At 43.0% G+C, this 21,198-nt stretch overlaps 1 protein-coding gene across 1 annotated transcript in view; it reads right to left on the bottom strand.

Moving 5' to 3' along the window:
* AMOTL1 (angiomotin like 1) overlaps positions 1 to 21,198 on the bottom strand; it is a 431,088-nt gene that overhangs the window by 357,861 nt on the left and 52,029 nt on the right. The window contains exon 3 of the mRNA XM_078656975.1: positions 3,393 to 3,443. Within this exon, the coding sequence (XP_078513101.1) occupies positions 3,393 to 3,443 (51 nt within the window). The remainder of the gene's footprint in view (positions 1 to 3,392; positions 3,444 to 21,198) is intronic.

The raw sequence follows: 21,198 nt of genomic DNA, 5'->3' as shown, positions 1-21,198 counted from the left end.
TTGTAGCGCTGCCCTAGGCCCTAGGTCATTTCCCCGTAAATGAGGACCATAGTGTGCAAATGGTTTCATCGCACTCATTTCCTTTGTCAGCCCACCCTGCATTATCAGTAGGATGACCTTTGTCCCCCAGGAGTGATCTTCTTTGTGCAATTGAAGCACACCTGAGGGCACCTACCTGACACCCTGGGCAGAGCTGCTGCATTTCTGGCAGCTTTAGTTTTTGATTTGATGACAATTATGCAGTTACTGGCTGGCCACACCGATCTTTCTGATTGACATTCTGGATGGGTGCAGTGGGCACTATGATGGTAATAAAAGTATTGAACATCAGCGTGGACAATTAGGTGCAGATCAGCCAAACGTGATAACATGCAGAGTTGCCCTACCAGGCCACCACAAAGCACTTTCCTTCCAAGCACTTCTCATTTATAAGCTAGCTAGCCAAATCGAATAAAGTATTATGTGTTTTCCATTCAAAGCCTGGTTTCTGGTGGTTAGCGTGCGTTTTATTATGTGACACTTTTCTCGTGTTTCATTCGCTTTTGTAAGTTCTAGAAGGGCTCACAGGCCTTGGACTGTAGTCCTATAATTCTGTCTGTAAAAGTGTGCAAAATAATTATTTTTCCAGATGGCCAGCAGTCTTAAAATGCTATTCGAGGTCCAGACAGTATGTACTTCAGCCAATATCTCACAAGAGTTTCTGACGGATCTGATGAGCCTTGGATGAACAGTCACCCTGTACACGGCTTTGCTTTTGATGAACATGGCAACATTTTGTGTGTTTTTGCAAGGACCTGATCGGCCCTCTCTTCTGGCTGGACCTTGTGCTAAGCAAAGGCCTTCCTTGATGGCTGGCCAGGAATAGATGCCACTAGGGTGCAGTAATGACGAACATCCATTATTGCAGCTGTGAGGAAAGCCACAGTTCCAATGGAGAGGGTATGAGTGGATTTCAACAGCATTTGATTTCCCAAGACGGCTGTGTTCCTTTATAACAAAGACGAATGTCACTCGGGCAACAACTCACCTTCACCCACCAGAGAGCGCATGAGCCACCCTCCCCTAAAAACAACTGAAACTGGCATAGATAAATCGGACAACTTTCCACTCTAACCCCTAGGTCAAAGTACAAGGATTTACTAACCCAAGACCTCACAAATTGATTCTATAAATTGTAACTAATGGATTATAGTTTACTTCTATCTGACTTTCAAGTTCTGTGAACTTGTTGCAGCAGTACATGTGTGAGGCCAGAGCTACTGTGAATGTAGTCACAATCTGCCAAGCACTATTGTGTATGCAACTCACAACTGGAAATACGGCTTACACACCACACATCATAATCCCTTGCAAGTCATTACTGGAAATCTGTAAAATACACACATGAACACATGTGTACCCGCCCACACACATGCACCTACACGTACACAAGCATGTGCAGGCACACACATGAACCCACACGCACATATACACAGACACAATGTGCATCTTTGGGTCAGTAGGAACTGGGCTGATATGTGTGTATACATTAGCATGTCTGCTGTTCATTGTCTGGGTCGGTGCTAGCTTTACTTCCTAATTAGAGACAACTTGGGTTTACTGCCAAGCTGTAAGAAATTGGGCACTGGTTGAGGTGGGCGGAACCTAAAACAAGCAGCAACCACAATCCTTCTCAAGGCGATGTCACAAGCAAACCCCAAGTTACCCTATGCTCAGCGCTTTGGTAGCGTGGCACAGAGCAGTTAGGCTTAACGGTTGTATGTCAATACAACGCGGTGTTTACACCGCACTACCATTACAATGCTGGTTTTACAACGCAAGTCGTTACCACGACTTGCGCTGTAGTGTGCTGGACTTAGGAATAGTAAGATTTACTATTACAACACCAGCCTACGTACAGTAGGGAAGGTGTTGGAATAGTAAATCTACTATTCCTTAGCCTAGAGCGCCCTCCAGTGCAAGTCGTTGTAACGACTTGCGTTGTAAAACCAGCGTTGTAATGGTAGTGCGGTGTAAACACCGCGTCGTAATGGATGTTCCCCGGCTTAACTTAGTGGAATGTACAGTGAACTCCATATCTGCATAGTGGCGCCAGTCTGGCAAATGATTATCAATATGTCATTTCAGGCCTGTAGGGATGGTGGTTGTGTGCTGTTGGAGGACCGGGTGAGTTTTTTTGTCTCCATTGAACAAGCCTGCGAGGACTTTGTACTAGAGCCAGGACATTTTGTACAGTACACAAGACTGACTGAGGTGCCCAAATTGACCTGGCCTACATACCCCGCTGCACCCCTGTCCATGCACACCGTGGACGTCTTGCTGTTGCATTATTCGGTAAGAGAAAACCATCTCCACTCAAATGCCATCCAAATGTCCATCTTCAGGAGCCACTTGGGAGTGTCAAATGGAAGAAAGATAGAATGGAACACTAGCCCAGGCTGAAGATACGTCGAAATGCTACAGACGAAAGAAAGACCAGACCGCGCCTCAGCATGAGATAAAAAGGTAGGATCCACCTTAGATTTGGATCGGACTCTTGACCACTCATGATGGATGTCACTGGTCACTTACTCTGATGCTACTTGCATCCTCACTGTTGCCCTATCCATACCACTTGCCCATAAACCATCAAACACATGAAAAGGTCCAGAACCTCTGTGAACTATTATACACACAAATGTATGCACTCAAATGTACTAACACTTTCTTTGTGGAGAGCAGAAACCAGCAGTAACGAAGAAATCTGATGCAGCCTGAAGAATACATGCATTGGTTCAACAAAACACAAATAGAAAGAGATGCTGGAATTTTGGTGTGGCCATATTGAGGCACAGATAAGAAATTTGGTAATCACTTCCCAAGAAAGGCTTTCCATACCTCAATAGCGGCTCAAGAGAACGCCTGTCCACCCTGTGCCATGTGCAACATCCTGAATCCGACTGAACAAGTGTGCAATGAGGATCTAAAATGAATGTCTGTGCTATACTTAAAAGTGCATCTTGTACCATTCACATAGGTAGAGGCAGGGCGCCCTACAGGGACCTTTAGCAAACCAAACATTACTCACTGGTATACTCTTGTTATACCTGATATAGTGAAATTGGGCTCTCTTTGGTACCACCACCACATTCTGTAAGTCTTTGCCATGTAATGAATAATATTGAGATCCTACTTATACCTGCCTAATGTCAAGTCCAAACACTGGAGAACATGTAAGAATTGGGACACATGAATGACCTTGAATTGAACTGAATGAGTATAGAGCAGGTCAAAGCATCCTACTGATAGCCATTGTCAAGTCATGATGCATCGTCAAACATCTTGTCGTCATAATGGTAGCTTTTCTCAGTTATGTACTTTATCAAAGTAAGTAGGATAGGAATGGTACTTACCTAGTTGTCCTGGACCAAAGTGATTGGGATTAGATTCAGGCATCTCATGATCTACAAGAAATAGAAAGATACGATGTGGGTATGTTGCTTTATTAGTCTGAGAAAGCAACAACAGGGATGCGTCCACCCCAGCGGTTCCGAGTTAGATGACAGGCAATGGACGGTTGGAGTAATCGCCATGTTTATATCTGTCACATACAGTTTTAGGGTCAATGTGACTAACTGCATCATTTCGTCATCTTCCAAAGCAGGGACAAGCAAAGTAAGGCATTAACAAGAAAATCCTGGGTTTGTTCTACATATCACAAAATAACATAAAACATCTGTCACCTTCTTCTACTCAATTGATGGCTAGGTGCACACAAAATGTACCTGGTACCACATTCCAAATATGGTGAGCTTCTCATCCCTGCACTATACGTCACTTCTAAGTGTGTGAGCAATGGGCAGATTAGGACAGCGCAATCGAATCATATAAAATGAACTCTTTCCAGTGGAGGTGCGAACCCAATTGTGCACTTGGAGCAGCACAATAGTGAAAGCAAATCAGTCGTTTGAAGTCGCCAGTATGCCTTTCACTGTAGGTGGCGACCCAGCCTCCATTGCAAAGGGGGCAGTGATCCTCCTATAGGCAGATGCAGTGACCCCTATATCCACTCACAATGTACACCTTTGGGGGGGGGGGGTTGGAGACACCTGTGCACCACCTCTATGTGTTCCATAGCATTATCCTCCTCCAATCCTGATATGTAATCAAAACCTTGGATGCTGGTGGGAGGTGTAGAATTTCCTATTTGATTGTTCCAGTTGTCAGACTGTGGTGGGTGCCATGGAATAGTATGGGTGGGGCTGTTGGAGGGGAGAAGAAAAATTAATTATCTTACCTGGCTGCAGACGCCGCCTCTCTTCTGTTCTTCAATTGGCGCAGGGATGCAGACAGGCTCCGGGACTCCCCTAAGCTAGTCATGACGCTGCTGCCACCAGCAAGACAGCAGCATTGTGATTGGCTGAGCACCCTGATTCGGCATACAGACAGGGACTCAGAGCCTGTGCATGTTCTCCACTCAGGCTGTGCAATAAAGTCAGGTGGAGAACATGCTGAGTGTGCTTGTTTGGTATATGAAAAGAGGGTCCCAGTGAACCGTTCAAACATTATTCACGTTTATTTACACCGACAATAACAAAGGTATTAAAGCAAACACACTGTAAATTAATCACAATGGGCAAGGTCTACAATATATAAAATTATGATAACAGTGCACCAAGAGAAAAGGAAAAGAGGGAAATAGCGTGACGCTGTGAAGGAGAAAAAGAAATAGATGAGAAATAATATTGGTTGTGACAAACAATTAATTCAAACTCATTAGTTATTTACAAACTAAATTGGCTTCAGATCCCTGAGCCAAAACATGGAATCACAAATTTCCAAATACTTGTCAAGAATCATCTATTTGACGCTGGCATGCTATATCCAGAAAAATGAGGGCGGCGTCAAATGAGATGAAGGGAAAGTAGCCGTCGACGTTTCGACCCCACGCTACGACAGTAGGCGTACTTGAGGCCTTAAAATGGGGTCTTCATCAGGACAAGGGTGTAACCAAGGGTGCACTATAATTTCTGTAGGAGTATAAATAAATAATGCTGCATCAGTATAGTGTTCTCCATCGAATTAGGAGAAATTGAGATGGCATCATCCGCAACGCAAAAGAATTAAAATTGTTACCATGGTGCGTGGAGAAATTAATTTCACATGGTGGTAAATTAAAATGTTTCTTTCTTTTCGAATTCGTCAATATCTGAAACAATAAAAATAAAGTTCCAGATCGGCTAAATTATGCCACTCTATCATCAACCTTAAAAGTAGAACAGGGAAAATATGTACAAGGTGAATGAGTTACTATTCAACTCTTGTCAATTAATTACAAAAAGCCGCATGTCTATCCCTTGTAAACTCATAAAAACACTTCTGAGAAGGACCAAAACAGACCAACCTCTGCCAAGACAGGTTAAACTACATTAACATATATTAACAGGCCTACTTCACTCTTAACATAATAGTCGATCAGGGATTAGTGTGATAAAGCAATCTCTGAAATCTCATACAAACTGTAAAATCAAACATGACTACCAAATTATCCCATGTACCCAATATGATGTATTTACTGGTAACCAAACTCCCTAATACACTGTATCAGAGGCGGAAAATATAACGTTGTCAAACCATCGAAATGTGGCAGGATTCATACCTGGAAATGGTAGATCGTAACAGCGTCTAATTTAGTGGTAGGTATGGAACTGTAATTTTACACGAACACAAGACCTAAAGAACAGAAATGTGGAGAGTTACTCGTCTCTACTAAGTCCAAATGGCCAGAGAAAACCAATCACCACCGGCACTCAGCACCCAGTGTTAAGAAAAACACATACCTAATCGGGGTGGGTTACCGCGTCGTGTTCGGTCATATTCACAAAAAACGGGTGGTTTCCTACATCGGAAAAAGCGCTATTAATCAAAAGTATTGCAGCATAACTTAGCCCATACGCCATACGTGACCGTATCCTACCTGGTGGAGGTATTCCGTTTAATTAAAGAACCGCTCTCAGTCGCGGGGAAAGGACTCTCTGTACTCGCTCTGTGGCGGAAAGGAACCACTAAAGATATAGACAAAGGACTACCACTGAGGTAGATCCGGGTCGTCTCCAGGGGCAACTCTATAAACGGTTCTCAAGTGATAGAAAACGGACTCGTGTGGACCTCGAATTGTAAATAGAGTCACAGAGGATAGTGACTTCACTTAGTCATACCGGTTTTTCGAATACTTAGATGTTGAAGCCGCAGTTATTGTAATATAGGCCAGTAGTCAAAAATAGATTCGTGACATGTCAAACATAGGATTGTCATCATTGTTGAACCCGCAATTACTATACCAAAGGCCAGCAATCATGATAGATTTATGACATTTCAATAATAATCACGATACCATAACTGTTATTGGTACCGCATCATAAACCTGAAACATAACACACATTTTTTGTTTGGAGAAGACAAGAAGCCACGCACCTCTCGCACAGGAGGGTGAAGTAGCATGCATCCATACAGTCGATAGGTAGATGTAGATAAGTAGAGTCACTGAGAGAGTGTATCGAATAATTTTAGAGTATCATCAATTAACAAGATAAGGTCATCAATATAGACATATCTAAACGTTGAACAATACATATGTGGTACTAAAAGAGAATTGTGACAGTACTCCATATCCATAATCCAAAAGGTTAACCAATTCACATAGTGACAAATGCATTTCTTAAAATTTGTATTCTCAACAGTATCAAATTCATGTTGGTCAGAAGCATAAAAACAACACAATGTCTCTACATACCATCCAGACCAAAAAAGATGCACCTCTGAAACATGAGGGTGAAGATCTTGTATTACAGATTCAACGACCAAATCTAGCCAACTGTGCATAGCTGCTCTAGGCTTCATTCAATCCATTCCGGATAGTGTCTACAGTGGTCATCCATTTGGATTCTCTAAGAGTGAGAATGTGTGTGATGTCGCCGCCTCTGGGCCCTAGGATAATCTTCTCTAGGACTAGCCATTGTAAAGTATCTGGAGTATGACCATGTCTGGTGCAGTGGTCTCCCAAAGGGGCCCCGTGTACATTACATCTAATTCGGCTAGCATGTTGTAGGATACGGGCCTTAACCTTCTGTTGGGTCTGGCCCACATATGCTAGATCACATGGGCACTTGATCAAGTAAATTACATTAGATGTATTACAGTTCGTATGAGATTTTAGTGTAAAAAACCTGCCTCTGTACGTCAATTCCTTTGTCTGAATCGCTGTGTCGCATGCTGCACAGGTACCACATCTAGTGTGACCCACAACAGGTGGGAGGTTCCACAAAGATTGGATTGTTGGATTCCGTGGTATCGGTAGAAACGATTGTACCACCTCATCTTTAACATTGCGAGCCCTCTTAAAGGAGTGTAGGGGGAGGGCCTTCTGTCCAAGGTCGTCTGCCACCAAACTCCAGTGATGGTTGATGATTTTTTTGACATCGTTACTACGAGTTGAGAAAGTAGTCACACAGATAATACGTTCCAGGGCTGTGTTTTGTTTTGGTTTTGGCTCAGATGTTAACAAGCTTTCGCGAGGACTATACCATGCCCTCTTACGTGCACGTTTCACCAAACGTGCCAGATAACCGCGTGCCAGTAGGCGACTCGAGAGTTCTTGTGACTCGGTCATATAGTTTTCTTTGCTAGAACAATTTCGACGGATCCGAAAAAATTGGCCAACAGGTAAGTTGCCGCGTAGTCCCCTCGGGTGATGGCTACCATACTCTAAAAGAGAGTTACGTTCCGATGGTTTTCGTAAGAGTGTTGTTTGCAGAAGATTTTTCTCGGGATCGACATAGATCATGATGTGCAGAAAAGAGATCTTTTCACTACTAGCTTCTAAAGTGAACTGAATGTCAGTACTCTTACTATTCAGCAAAGTGTGGAATGATGTAAGATCTTCTTTTGTGCCATCCCAAATGCACAGCACGTCGTCTATATATCGGACCCACAACGCCATGTGGTGTCCGAACGGGTTGGTATTATGGAAGATTAATTTATTCTCAAAATCATCCATGAACAGTACTGCCAGATTCGGGGCAAATGTAGCCCCCATCGCTACACCTTTCGTCTGGAGGAAGAAATCATTTTGAAACATAAAAAAGTTCTTCATCATCGCGATTTGTAAAAGTTCCAAAATGAAATTGGTCGGAACCGGGACTGGTGCAGTCCTGGTATCAAGGGCCTTCTCCATCACAGCAATTGCATCCATTTGTGGGATACTAGTATAAAGTGACACAATGTCACATGTTACTAGTATCTGAGTGCTTGGGTTAAAGGGTCTTTGATCAATCAAATTAATTACTTGTGTAGTATCACAGAGATAAGCCCTGGTCTGTGTGGCAAGTGGTTTCAAGAAGAAATCTATGTACTGACAGAGTAGTTCCAGCATTGACCCACAACCGGACACAATCGGTCGTCCGGGTGGGTTGTCTAGGCCTTTGTGCACCTTAGGCAAGGTGTAGATTGTCTCAAGGCGGGGGTGACTTTGATTGAGGAATTTAAATTCCTGCTCGGACAGGAAACCTTCATCAAGACCTCTCTGTGTTGTTTGTAGAATCGCAAGGGCAAGTTCTTTTGAGGGATCACTATTGATTTTTTATAGCTAATACCATCTCCTACCTGTCTATAGATTTCTTCTTTATAGGCATTGGCATCCTGAATCACATTTGCCCCGCCTTTGTCGGCGGGCTTAATGACTATATCCGCATTGTCCTTGAGACCCTTTAAGGCCATTTTTTCATTTTTACTCAAGTTAAACCTAGTGTACTTTGGTTTAGAGACAGCATTCTCCACATCTTGGGTGACTACATCTTCAAAGGCAAGGATTTTGTTGCTCATGGCGTAAGATGGTGGAAAAAAGGTTGAAGGTTCCCTTAATCCTGTTATGGACGATCTTTGTTGGGCGGTGGAGTGTCTGAAGAAATATCTGAGGCGAATCTTCCTGAAAAATCTGAATAGTTCAGTTTTCAGTTGGAATCTGTTGGGGGGAGTAGTTGGTACGTAGGAAAGGCCCTTACTCAACACCTTATGTTCTTCTTCTGATAGCTGATATTTGGAGATGTTCACTATCGGGTTTGAAACAGTTTCTGTTATTGTCATAGCTGTCGTTGGTGCAGGTGCGATGATCACCACCGGTAAGTATTCTTCCCGTGGAGATTTCTCCGTGGGTTTCCAGGCAGAATGGTACTTATTTCTGTGCTCTGCCCCTGCCTCCATTCTGGTTCCCTGTGTTGGATTGTTGTCCGCGTTGTTGACCCGGGACCAATTGCCGCGACCTCGAGGTGGTCTCCATTGAGTCTGGCCCTGGCCCAAAAAATGAGATGGTGGTGGATACTGTGGATAGCCAAAATCTTGATATTGGTAATTATATGAAGGTCCTGGCGTTGTTTGTTCCGATTCGCTCCCCGAGCTATATGAAGAATCTGAGAAGGTGGTATATGTTCTTCTACCTTTAAAACTTCCTCTGTCTCGATTCGAAAAACGACCTTGATTGTCCTGTTTGTAATAGTCCGGTTGGAGGTAGGGATAGACGTTCTTCTTATCAAATGCTCGTAAGTCTTTAGCCAATTTCTCCAATTTCTTAGTTGGGTTAGTGACATCAAAGTCTTTCAATGTGGCATCCAGGGTCTCTAGTGCAGATTTGGCATTAGTTAGAGTACTATCCCCAAGTATTTCAGCTCTCAGTGCAGCAATTTCTTTTGTGAGGGATTGAACTTGTTCAGCTGCCGTTTCTACCCCAGCACCATCCAGTGTCGGGAGCAATTGTTTGCGACGTAGCTGAATCCCTCCTTAAACTTTGGTACATCAATAAATATGGCTGGTTCAATTTTGATTTGTAAACCCACTGGAATAATATTTTCTTGTAAATATTTTGTTAGTAGATATCCATGTAGGCGTGTCCTGGTGAGTTTCTTCTCAAGCCTCTCTAATCTAGTGACCTTATCATTCAGAGTAACATCTACGTGTAAAGCTGTATTAGATAAGAATTGGTTAGAATGGTCCTGTATAAGTGTGTTAATGTAGTCTTCAGTATAGGAAAGTAGTTCACTCTCCACCATGGTCTCAACAGATAGAATCTGAAAACAATTTTAAGTTTAAAAAAACCTCGCAGATGTGCACCTGCTCAGATAGATAAGAAAAAGGGGGGGGGGTTTACTCAAATGAGTCACTGGGGACCTGGGTGCTATATGGTATATGAAAAGAGGGCCCCAGTGAACCGTTCAAACATTATTCACGTTTATTTATACCGACAATAACAAAGGTATTAAAGCAAACACACTGTAAATTAATCACAATGGGCAAGGTCTACAATATATAAAATTATGATAACAGTGCCCCAAGAGAAAAGGAAAAGAGGGAAATAGCGTGACGCTGTGAAGGAGAAAAAGAAATAGATGAGAAATAATAATGGTTGTGACAAACAATTAATTCAAACTCATTAGTTATTTACAAACTAAATTGGCTTCAGATCCCTGAGCCAAAACATGGAATCACAAATTTCCAAATACTTGTCAAGAATCATCTATTTGACGCTGGCATGCTATATCCAGAAAAATGAGGGCGGCGTCAAATGAGATGAAGGGAAAGTAGCCGTCGACGTTTCGACCCCACGCTACGACAGTAAGCGTACTTGAGGCCTTATATCGGGGGCCTCCATCAGGACAAGGGTGTAACCAAGGGTGCACTATCATTTCTGTAGGAGTATAAATAAATAATGCTGCATCAGTATAGTGTTCTCCATCGAATTAGGAGAAATTGAGATGGCATCATCCGCAACGCAAAATAATTAAAATTGTTACCATGGTGCGTGGAGAAATTAATTTCACACGGTGGTAAATTGGAATGTTTCTTTCTTTTCAAATGTGTCAATATCTGAAACAATAAAAATAAAGTTCCAGATCGGCTAAATTATGCCACTCTATCCAAAACATTCCAATTTACCTCCGTGTGAAATTAATTTCTCCAAGCACCATGGTAACAATTTTAATTCTTTTGCGTTGCGGATGATGCCATCTCAATTTCTCCTAATTCGATGGAGAACACTATACTGATGCAGCATTATTTATTTATACTCCTACAGAAATTATAGTGCACCCTTGGTTACACCCTTGTCCTGATGAAGACCCAGATATAAGGCCTCAAGTACGCCTACTGTCGTAGCGTGGGGTCGAAACGTCGACGGCTACTTTCCCTTCATCTCATTTGACGCCGCCCTCATTTTTCTGGATATAGCATGCCAGCGTCAAATAGATGATTCTTGACAAGTATTTGGAAATTTGTGATTCCTTGTTTGGGCTCAGGGATCTGAGCCAATTTAGTTTGTAAATAACTAATGAGTTTGAATTAATTGTTTGTCACAACCATTATTATTTCTCATCTATTTCTTTTTCTCCTTCACAGTGTCACGCTATTTCCCTCTTTTCCTTTTCTCTTGGGGCACTGTTATCATAATTTTATATATTGTAGACCTTGCCCATTGTGATTAATTTACAGTGTGTTTGCTTTAATACCTTTGTTATTGTCGGTGTAAATAAACGTGAATAATGTTTGAACGGTTCACTGGGACCCTCTTTTCATATACCATATAGCACCCAGGTCCCCAGTGACTCATTTGGGTAAACCCCCACCCCTTTTTCTTATCTGAGTGTGCTTGTTTGGCCAGCCCAAGACGGCCAGCCAAACTGTCATGCACACTTAAGGACACCAAACACTCTTCCCCCTGCTGGCTGTGACTACAAGCCAGCCCCGCCCTGTAGAACTGCCTAAGTACGGAAAAATAAAATGATAATAACATTATGCTATTATTATTTGATTTTTCCTTTTTGCACTGCTCAAAGAGCAGTGAGACAGCGCCCCTGCGCCTTAGCGGAGGAGCCGCCGCTGTATGTCAGAACTGCAATTTCTAAAACATTGACAAATATTAATTCAGAGTTCAGGGTCATTTACTGCCCTTCTTTAGTAGGAGAACATGCAGCTGTCAGGTTCGCTCCAGCCATCCTGGTTTAGAGCCTTCCCAAGAAAATTGCAAGTACAGGTACAAAAAGCAAAACTGTATGCTCAACTTGTTCCTTTATTTGGAAACATCTTTATGCTGGGTCTGGTGATGCCAAATTATGCATTGCCATACTGATCTCCCATGAAGAGTCATTCTTTCACTGTGGTATTTTCATCTTTCAAGCTGCTAAAAGATGAATATGACCTATTGAAAGTGTTAGGATTCCCACCAGGATCTCATCACCTTGCGTCGCATCGCCATGCCCAATCGAATCAACCAAGAACCCTCCCTTATTCCATCACCATCAATACTTTGTTGTGCAAATTCTCATAGTCAGTCAAGGACTCTTAAACTGTAGCAAGTACAAACAAAACCTATGTGACTTACAGCCACCGTCCACATATCATCGTCTACATGGAAACAATATCTCTGCCTCCTGCCGCCCTTCCCCACCCTACATTTTGGCTCTCCATTCCCTCCTTCCCAGTGTAGGGTAGCTGCTCCTGACCTCTTTGTGAGTGACAGAACTGCTGTTGGGTTTATCCTGATACCCCCTGCTTTCCTCATGGACCCACAGACCTAGGGAGGCAGGGTCAGGCGGCAGACAGCGTGGACATAGGGCCCATTGCTATCCTGCTTCCCTGCTGCATGTGGAAAGCCTAACAAGGTGGTGTAAGGTGGGGAGAGATGTTGCACGACCTCTTGCTTCTCCTCTGCTTCCCTTGCATCTGTACAGCCACAGAGGTAGGGAGCCAAGATACTGGTAACAACCTTTATCATCCATATCTTGCATTGGTGGAGGGAGTGATGTTGGAGGCTTGCAATGGGATAGCAGGCCAGGACACAAATGAACACTTGAGTGCCATCATAACAGTTAATGGGCTGCAGGAGTCTTCTGTTGTACATAAAGGTAACCTGAAGCCCAATTTAACAACATGGACCAGATTTACTAATATTTTGCTTCATGGTTGCACCACTTTTGTGGCACTTCCATGACTTAAAAAGCTAGTAGATATGTACAAAGCCACACAAGGGGCAATTTGTGCCGCATTGTATGGCTTTGTAAATAAAAATGTAACACAATGCAGTGGCTGCCGATGCATTGTGTTACATTTCATTCTGGCAAGTGTTAAATGGGTGGAGCATGGGTGTTCCCATACATTCACTCATGGATTTCACTCAATCCCAGGTTTTCAAAGGTTTTTAAACCTGGGATTCCGTGAAATTGATACGCCACCCAGAGGTTGGCATAACACGGAGAAAAATCTTTTTTTCTTCTTGTTATTTCCTCTTTCTATGTGTGCTGCATTCTGCCACAGAGATAGAAAGAGGAAAATGCCTCAGGGGATTGTTTTTGTTGCTGGAAGGTGTCCCTTTCTGCACAAAAACAATTCTCCTGTAATGCAGGTACTGTGGTGTAAGGATGCCTGCATTGGCATGAGGCTGCCTGAAGTGTGCGGCACAATAAGAGAGCAGAAGTGCGCCATATCTGCGTAGACATGTCACATTTTTGCTCCTTCACTTTCACACAACGCAGCACAACAAGTTGCCTTGCTACACTGCATTGTGTGGAAGGTCGGTAAATTTGGCACCACATTTTTTTAGTTACTTTGTACAACTGTGGCACACATCCTGGGATCTGAGTCTTATTCTCAACTGCTGATGGCTTCTAGGATCTAGCAGTAGCCTTTAACCCTGCAATTCATGATCCATTGATCTCCGAGAAACACAAGTCTCTTTAGTACATTTTGCAAAAATGTTTTCCTCATAGCAAAACACGTTTCTGAATGCTCATAAAGCCAGGATGCTTTGTTTTGAAAGTGAACTCCTCTCAGATGGAGTACAGGTGCATACAGCACAGGTCCACGTGGGCCAGGTCCGTCCTCATTTTCAGGCTTTCCAGATATAATAAATGTGCATGAATGAAGGCTGGATCAGTGGTGATTGTCAAGCTCTCCAAATAAAATGCACTTATATGGGGTAATCAAACTGATTTAGAGAGTCAGTGGTTGGCTTAAGATTCCAGAATGCGTTCAGCCCACCTGGACTGCTGTTGGACACCCCTATTTAATATGTGATAAACAGTAAACACAGGTTATAACATTGAGCAAGCTACTCTTCCTGTTCAGGTTTGCAAGATGCAGGAGGTCGTGAATAGGCAGATGCCAGTTTATATTTGGAGACAGCTAAAGGGCTTTTCGCCTCCTTTTTGAAATGACAACCTACCCTAAGCAATAGCAAAACATGCTTCAATTTTTGTTGTTGTCTTTGTTTGAAACTCAAAACATGCATATTTGCTCTTTTTTTATGATATAATGTGCAAAGTAACTTCTGGCCTTGACACCTGGAAGAACGTGCAGGTTACATCTGTGTGAGGCTGATGAAACTAGGAAACAGAAGGTGTACTGGAACGATAATACTACTGAATATGAAACATTGAAATATTTTGATATCAGAATATTGAGGGCAAGTATTGAGGACACAAATATCGCTAGGTAGGTGTATATATAGGAATTATAGACTTTATTGATACCGGGAAGATGCAATCTGATCCCAGCATATGGACTTTCGAAAGGGCTTTATTGTCTAATGAAAAATACTGCCAGCTCATAGAAAACTAGATTCCAGAATTTCTAGAACATAATCTCGGCAGTGCCCCGCTGGAAGTAGTTTGGGACACACTCAAGGCGGGAATCAGGGGAGAAACTCTTAGATTCTCAATTAAAAGCAACCAAGAGGCAAAACTAAACTTAAAAAACCTACAAGACAAACTAGAAAGAAAGGAGGAAGATTTGGTGAGTGCAATTCAGGGAGGCACCAATATCGAAGGGGCTGTAAGACATGTTGCTAGCGCAAAAAACTTAATTGTAGAAACCTTCACCCTAAAAGCCATCTGTAAAGCCACCCAGAATAAAGAAACGATTTATGAACTTGGCGAACAGGGAGGACATTAATTAGCAGTTCGAACAAGACAGAAGAACACAGAAAATACGATCAAAGAGATTAGAGACCCCATCAATGGAATTACGCAAGATCCCAAATAGATCAGGGAAGCATTTAAGAGATACTACACGGATCTATACACTGAGTCAATTCAAAATTAAGGAATATTTAGATTTAGTTACGGGTACTCAGCTACCTAAAATCGACCAAGACAGTCTGGCTGAAGCACCACAACGGGTCGAAGTACTTCTTTCAATAAATAGCCTATCATCGGGTAAGGCAGCCGGGCTAGATGGAATCCCGTCAGAATTTTATGCTAGATTTAGCAAACAATTGAAAGGAATCTTAACCAAGTTGATGACCAAAGTTTTTCATGGAGGGCAGCCACCCGAATCCTGGGCTTGGGCGAAAATGATTGTATTTCCCACGAAGAATAAAGACCCCACCGAGCTAGGGGTCTACCGCCCAATTACGTTAATAAATAACGACTCCAAAATTTACTCTAAATTGCTAGCTAGCAGACTCGCTCCAGTAATACATAAAATCATCTTGGTCAGGCAACATGGATTTGTCCCAGGCAGATCAACTACTGATCACATTCAGAGGGTGATCACACTCTTTGACATAACGGAAGTAACAGGAGACCCTATGGCACTGATATTGCTAGATGGTGAAAAAGCATTCAATAGGGTCTCCTGGTAATATCTATGGACCGCTATGTCAAAGAGTGGGATCGGGGAACAATTTATCAAAGCTGTTCACATGATGTATGTCAACCCGGAAGCGGTGGTTATGATAAATGGGGAAATATCAGACAATATCAATGTGACGAAAGGGACAAGGCAGGGCTGTCCCTGCTCCCCTCTACTATTCGCCATATTCATAGACCCGTTCATTCGCAGGCTAGAAACCAACTTAGCCATAACACCAATGAGGACCGCCAATGGAGAAACTAAAACACTGGCATATGCGGACGACATCGCAATAGTCACAACTAACCCAAATGAAGCAGTGAAATAATGGGAGAAGAAGCAAATACCTTTGGATAAATCTCCGGTTACAAATTAAATCAAAACAAAACCCAGATCATAACCAATAACAAAAGCAGCTATTGCGATATTAGGGTAGTCGAAAACGCGGTATATCTAGGAGTTAACATCACTTCAAATCTAAACAATTTGGTTAAACTTAACTTGAACCCACTCTTGAAACAAACGGGAAAAACTTTGAAGAGATTGCACAATCTACACTTAACCATCATTGGAAGATGCAATCTAATTAAAATGTTATTTTTTCCTAAATTCTTACATTTTTTCTGAACTATTTGCTTAAACTTTGACCAACAGATCTTCAAAGAAATTGATGGTATCCTTTCTGGCTTTATTTGGGGATATAGCAGATCACGTAAAGCCATGAAATTCGTCACTCTACCAAAAGACAGAGGAGGTCTTGCCTTACCTAATTTTAAAGTTTACTGGTGGGCTACTATACTTAAATGCAGCAGAGCACTTTTAACTCCAAACTTGGACTCAGATTTGGTTGATATTAATATCAACCAAACTGCAAGCTCAATTTTATAAAACCTTCTTTCAACTATATTATACCCCTAAAAGAATAGCCAAATGGAGCACGTTTAGGGGACGCAATGTCCTAGATGTGCGCTGCCTGAAGTAGATATAACTCAAATGCTCGCCACTTGCAGGGAACTCTGTACCATCAGACGGGAGATCTCCATCTTTCTTTCAAGAATCTTTGAAACAAACATAGAGATAACAACCGCTGAAATAATCCTGGGGGCAGATGGCGATACTCGACCGAACCAAATGAAGGGACTTCTGTTTGTTGCAATGGCAGTACTTAGAATATGTCTGGCATTGGCTTGGCTTGACCCACATCCACCCACGCTTCAACAATGGCGAGCACGATTATTAGCAACATATAGTCTGGAGATAGGTATCTACAGCAGGAAGGGTAGGAATAAGAAAAAGAAAGGATTAGCAATATGGGACCCCCTTATACAATGGATAGAATATACTGATTAATTAAGTCTCTAAAGCTTCCATTATAATCTCTATTGTATAATATAAGAACTTGTACAACAATATGTCTGCATCCACCAATGTATATATATGTGAACTTAAAATGCCTGTATGGGGGTGGGGAGGGGGGGGCGGCGGGGTGGGTTGTTTTAAAAAAATGTAAAAATCTCAATAAAGAACAGTTAAAAAAAAAGGAATTATATACTTACTCTCCTAAATCCACATCTATGTGTCTTGAAAATAAAAAAATATATATATATATATATATATATTAGGTAAACAAATCCTATACTTACATTGCTATATTTCAGTTTCAATACTTTGTCCTTGGTATTTCCATACTACTGGAACTAACAGCAATGTGGTTTGCAGGATTGATAACATTTCAGCTACTGTCAAATGTCACTGTCAGTAGGAAGGAACACTTACTGTTTCCAATATACAACGTATACTTAAGAGGGGGCTTTGGGTCAGCCCCTTGTTCTTGACGGGGTGACTTTGTTGTCTATTTCAGTTGTCTGCTCTCGATTCATTGGCTCTCTCCTATTCTTGTGCTTGTCTTGCCTAGGAGCACTGTTCTGATTGGATCATTTGTATCATTCAACGGCATACTTAATGGGACTCATTTTTTGTTATTGAGCACTCCATTGAAGTGCACGTGTTTCTTGCTCTTTATGTGTGCATTCTTTTATACTTCCCCCAAACTCCCTGCTTGATGCCCCCCCAGCTCCCTGTCCTGTTGCCATTTTTAATTATTTTTTTTAGTCCCGCTATACATCACGCAAGCCACTTTAATTGTTTAGCCATGTTCCTTATCCCGTTTCCTACCCTATGGCCATGATTGTTTTTTTTTCAAGCGTTCAGCAGCTGCAAAGTGCTGCTGGTCTGCTCAATTCTTGCTTGGGTTAATCGTCATGCTTTTCGTTATAATTCCATTTTCCTTTATTGAACGCAGTGCTTAATTTGAGCCGGTGGTTTCCGGTGCTCAGCACCGTCATTTAATTGTCAACACCAGCGCTTGTGAAAGTCTGCCACAAGGTGGCCTTGTCTTGCTAATTTAGAGGCGACCCCTACAAGAACAGTTAATTAATAATTCAATATTCATTGAAAATTAGCATTACCTGTTGCCCAAGCTAGTCAGATAGCTTTGTGTGCCTGAAATAGTCTGAATTGTCACACTTGTAGAAGTGTGATGTTAGAAGTTGTGTTGTTACTATCATTGCCAGCACAGCAGGGGCATTGTGTGGAGCAAGCTGCTTTGATCTCCCAACAAGAGCCCTGGCACTTATTTTTTTTACACATTAAGCACTGATTGAACGTGACTGGAATCACTGTTATCTTCCCATTTTCTGGGGAAATCTGTAGTCAAGGGGATGTCCGTCGAACTTTTCTCATTTTGTCAGAGGCTGGTGAGAGTGGAGCTGAGAGGCACGTGCCGAAGAAGACAAATGGACATCACAAGAGGCTGCCAGAAAGATTGTGGGTACATACAAGTGGTCTCACCAGATGGAGACCTCTTCTGTAGTCACACTTTCTTCAGGCGGTAGACCCGTGGTTGAACCTCCAATACAGCACGGACTGTGCAGGTTCCTGTGTTGCCCTGACGAAGGCCCAAGACCCATGTTGGGCCCATAGTGCGGCCACATGTTGGCATTACATAGAGAAAGATGAGTCATCCTTTCTCAAAATACATCGATATGGTAATTTTTTATCCTGCCTTGTGCACCTTGAAAAAAACAGGAAATCCCTTGAGCATACGCACTGGTAGTTTTAGGTTTTCCTGTGGCTCCCACATATATTCGACAACTTTCATCTAATCTTCCTCTTTCTGAGGTTGAGACCACCATGGTGGTAATATCTTACCATGGTGGGACAGAGTGGCCAGAGAAGAAGCATGCCACGAATATGTGGATGAGACTTTTCTGTCCAAAGTCTTTGTTCTTTCCAGCACTGGATGATTAGGCCAAGTGCAAATGTCCCTACCATATGCCATGTGGACTTGTTAGTATGTATGCCTCTGATCCACGCTTGGCAGAGCCTATGCATGAAGCAAACACTTGGGAGCTGAGCAAGTTTGCAACCTTCTGAAAGGGGCAGTCAGGCCACACTAAACTTATTAAACAAGATGGAAATAATGAACATCAGAATAACAATGTAAATATGACAGGCAGTGTAAGGGTGCCGATGCCCACATCGCATACTCCTGTCGACAGGAGCCAGCGAGAGGATGCCTCAGGTGTTGTTTTAATTTGTGTTCACAGTTGTCCGAGGGGCAGAGAGTCACTCCTGAAGCTATAGGTGTGTAATCTGGTAGGGACATGGGCAGTAGTTTCCAGTTCCAACATAGATTCGGGATGGGCTGATCCATACCAGATTTTCAGCATATTATCCACATCAGATAAACGTACACATAATGGATCTAAATGTAAAGTTCTGGCATAGATTCATCCTTCCTTGACCTATACTGGACATCTCTGGCCTAGGGACTGTGTATCATTGCCTAGGTGTGGAAAGTGAATTACCTGACCTCCTCTCAGCGACTTCTTCCACCGCCAAGGCTTTATCTGAATAAAGCATAGAAAGCTGTGTGCATTGTAGTCAACATATCTCCATACCTTTTGTTAGCTAGCCCTGGCAATGCTAATCGGTCTCGCTAACCTTTACATACAAGCGAGATCAACTGGCATTGTCAGTGCTGGTCTATAGATATTTTCACTGCCTGTTAGATGTTCTAGCCTTCACAGTTCTGCTGCAGTTTGACTAGTAACCACTAGGTGGCACTGAAAAGCAGAAATGTAATGCTGCGTTGGGAGCAGAGGGGCCAATGACGAATCTACAGACGATGAAACCAAAAAGCTCATGTTAGTGGGTCAAGCAGATGGGGAGGAAAGCAACACAAAGTAAAGTAAAGTCCACATTTGTAAAGCGCACAATCACCCATAAGGGTCTCTAGGCGCTGGGGGGCCGTCGGGAAGATTAAGCGAGCTATTGCCCAGAGTCACATGGTGCTGGGCTAACCTGCCGCCGCAGCCGGGGATCGAACCGTGGTCCCCAGATTCCAGCGTCAGTCGCCCTGGCCGCGGCGCCACACACAAGGCAACAGAGTAACACGATGCTTATCCAATGCTGAGCAAAGATTGGCTCTGTGGAGTTTTCCATGCGAAGTTATTTCCGACAGACAAATGTAGCTGTCTGTAGCAAAACCGCAAAAAAGCAGGAACCCATGATCAATTAGGAACGCTTTGTCTACCTGGGTCCATGTTACACAAAGTGCCTCTGAGGCGTAATGGAGTGGTGCCCACTTTGTGCAACCGTTATGCACTTTGGTATTTCAAAAGAGCCACAAGCCTTTATGTTTCCCCTTCTGCAAGAGGCGCCTGTGTGATTCCTTCATTTGCATGGGGTTGTGGTCCGTTGTAAATGAAGGTAGGCCTTTATCCTTATGCACACCCCATATATGAGACACTGATGCAAGGGCAAAAGAGCCATCGGGAGGTGCACTGATTGTTCTACCGGTATGAGGTGGTGCACATCAGTTTGCCCCCGAGGGTGCCCCTTGAGAGGGGGCGTGGGGTCTTGGGCATAGGGTGACCAGGTGTCCCGGGTTTGTCTGGACAGTCCCGTGGTTTCGCCAGCTGTCCAGGCAGATTTCGGCCATTTTGGCTCATGTCACGGTTTTTACAGGGGGTCGATTGAAACCAGTGAGAGGCACTTATTAGGCATTCTAAAGTTGTGCTAGTTAGCAGCTGTTATAAGTAAGCAATTTAGTTACCATCTATGATACTGGTTTTAGAAATGACATTTTATTTATACTCTTAGTGCTCGTTCTGTGTTCCTATGTTGATAAGAGTTGTCATTCTGCGCAGCACCATTGATGTAAAATTGTAGTCCTTCTTCTATTTTGCAAAATGTCCAGGTTTTTGGTTCTCATGATCTGGTCACCCTACTTGGGCCACCCTAACCGAACCCCCAGGGGCAGGTGCAGTCACACACTGCGCCCGCCAGCAGGTGGATCCCTGCCCCTCTTTAAAATATAGCTGAGCCAGCTGGCAGTGAAAAGATGCCACGGCTGTCTCAAATCGTGGGTCCATCTTTTTCTGAAGCCTCTTCCTCGCGCAGGAGCAAACTGTCAGGGTGCATGTCGCAGCTGGGGAGAGTATTATGTGCCATAACTGGGTCCATGTTTAAACTGGGCAAACA

This window comes from Lissotriton helveticus, chromosome 8 (assembly GCF_964261635.1).
Source record: "Lissotriton helveticus chromosome 8, aLisHel1.1, whole genome shotgun sequence".
Taxonomy (NCBI): Eukaryota; Metazoa; Chordata; class Amphibia; order Caudata; family Salamandridae; genus Lissotriton; species Lissotriton helveticus.
The sequence above is the reverse complement of the archived record's forward strand: the minus strand, read 5'-3'. Positions and strand labels throughout refer to the sequence as shown.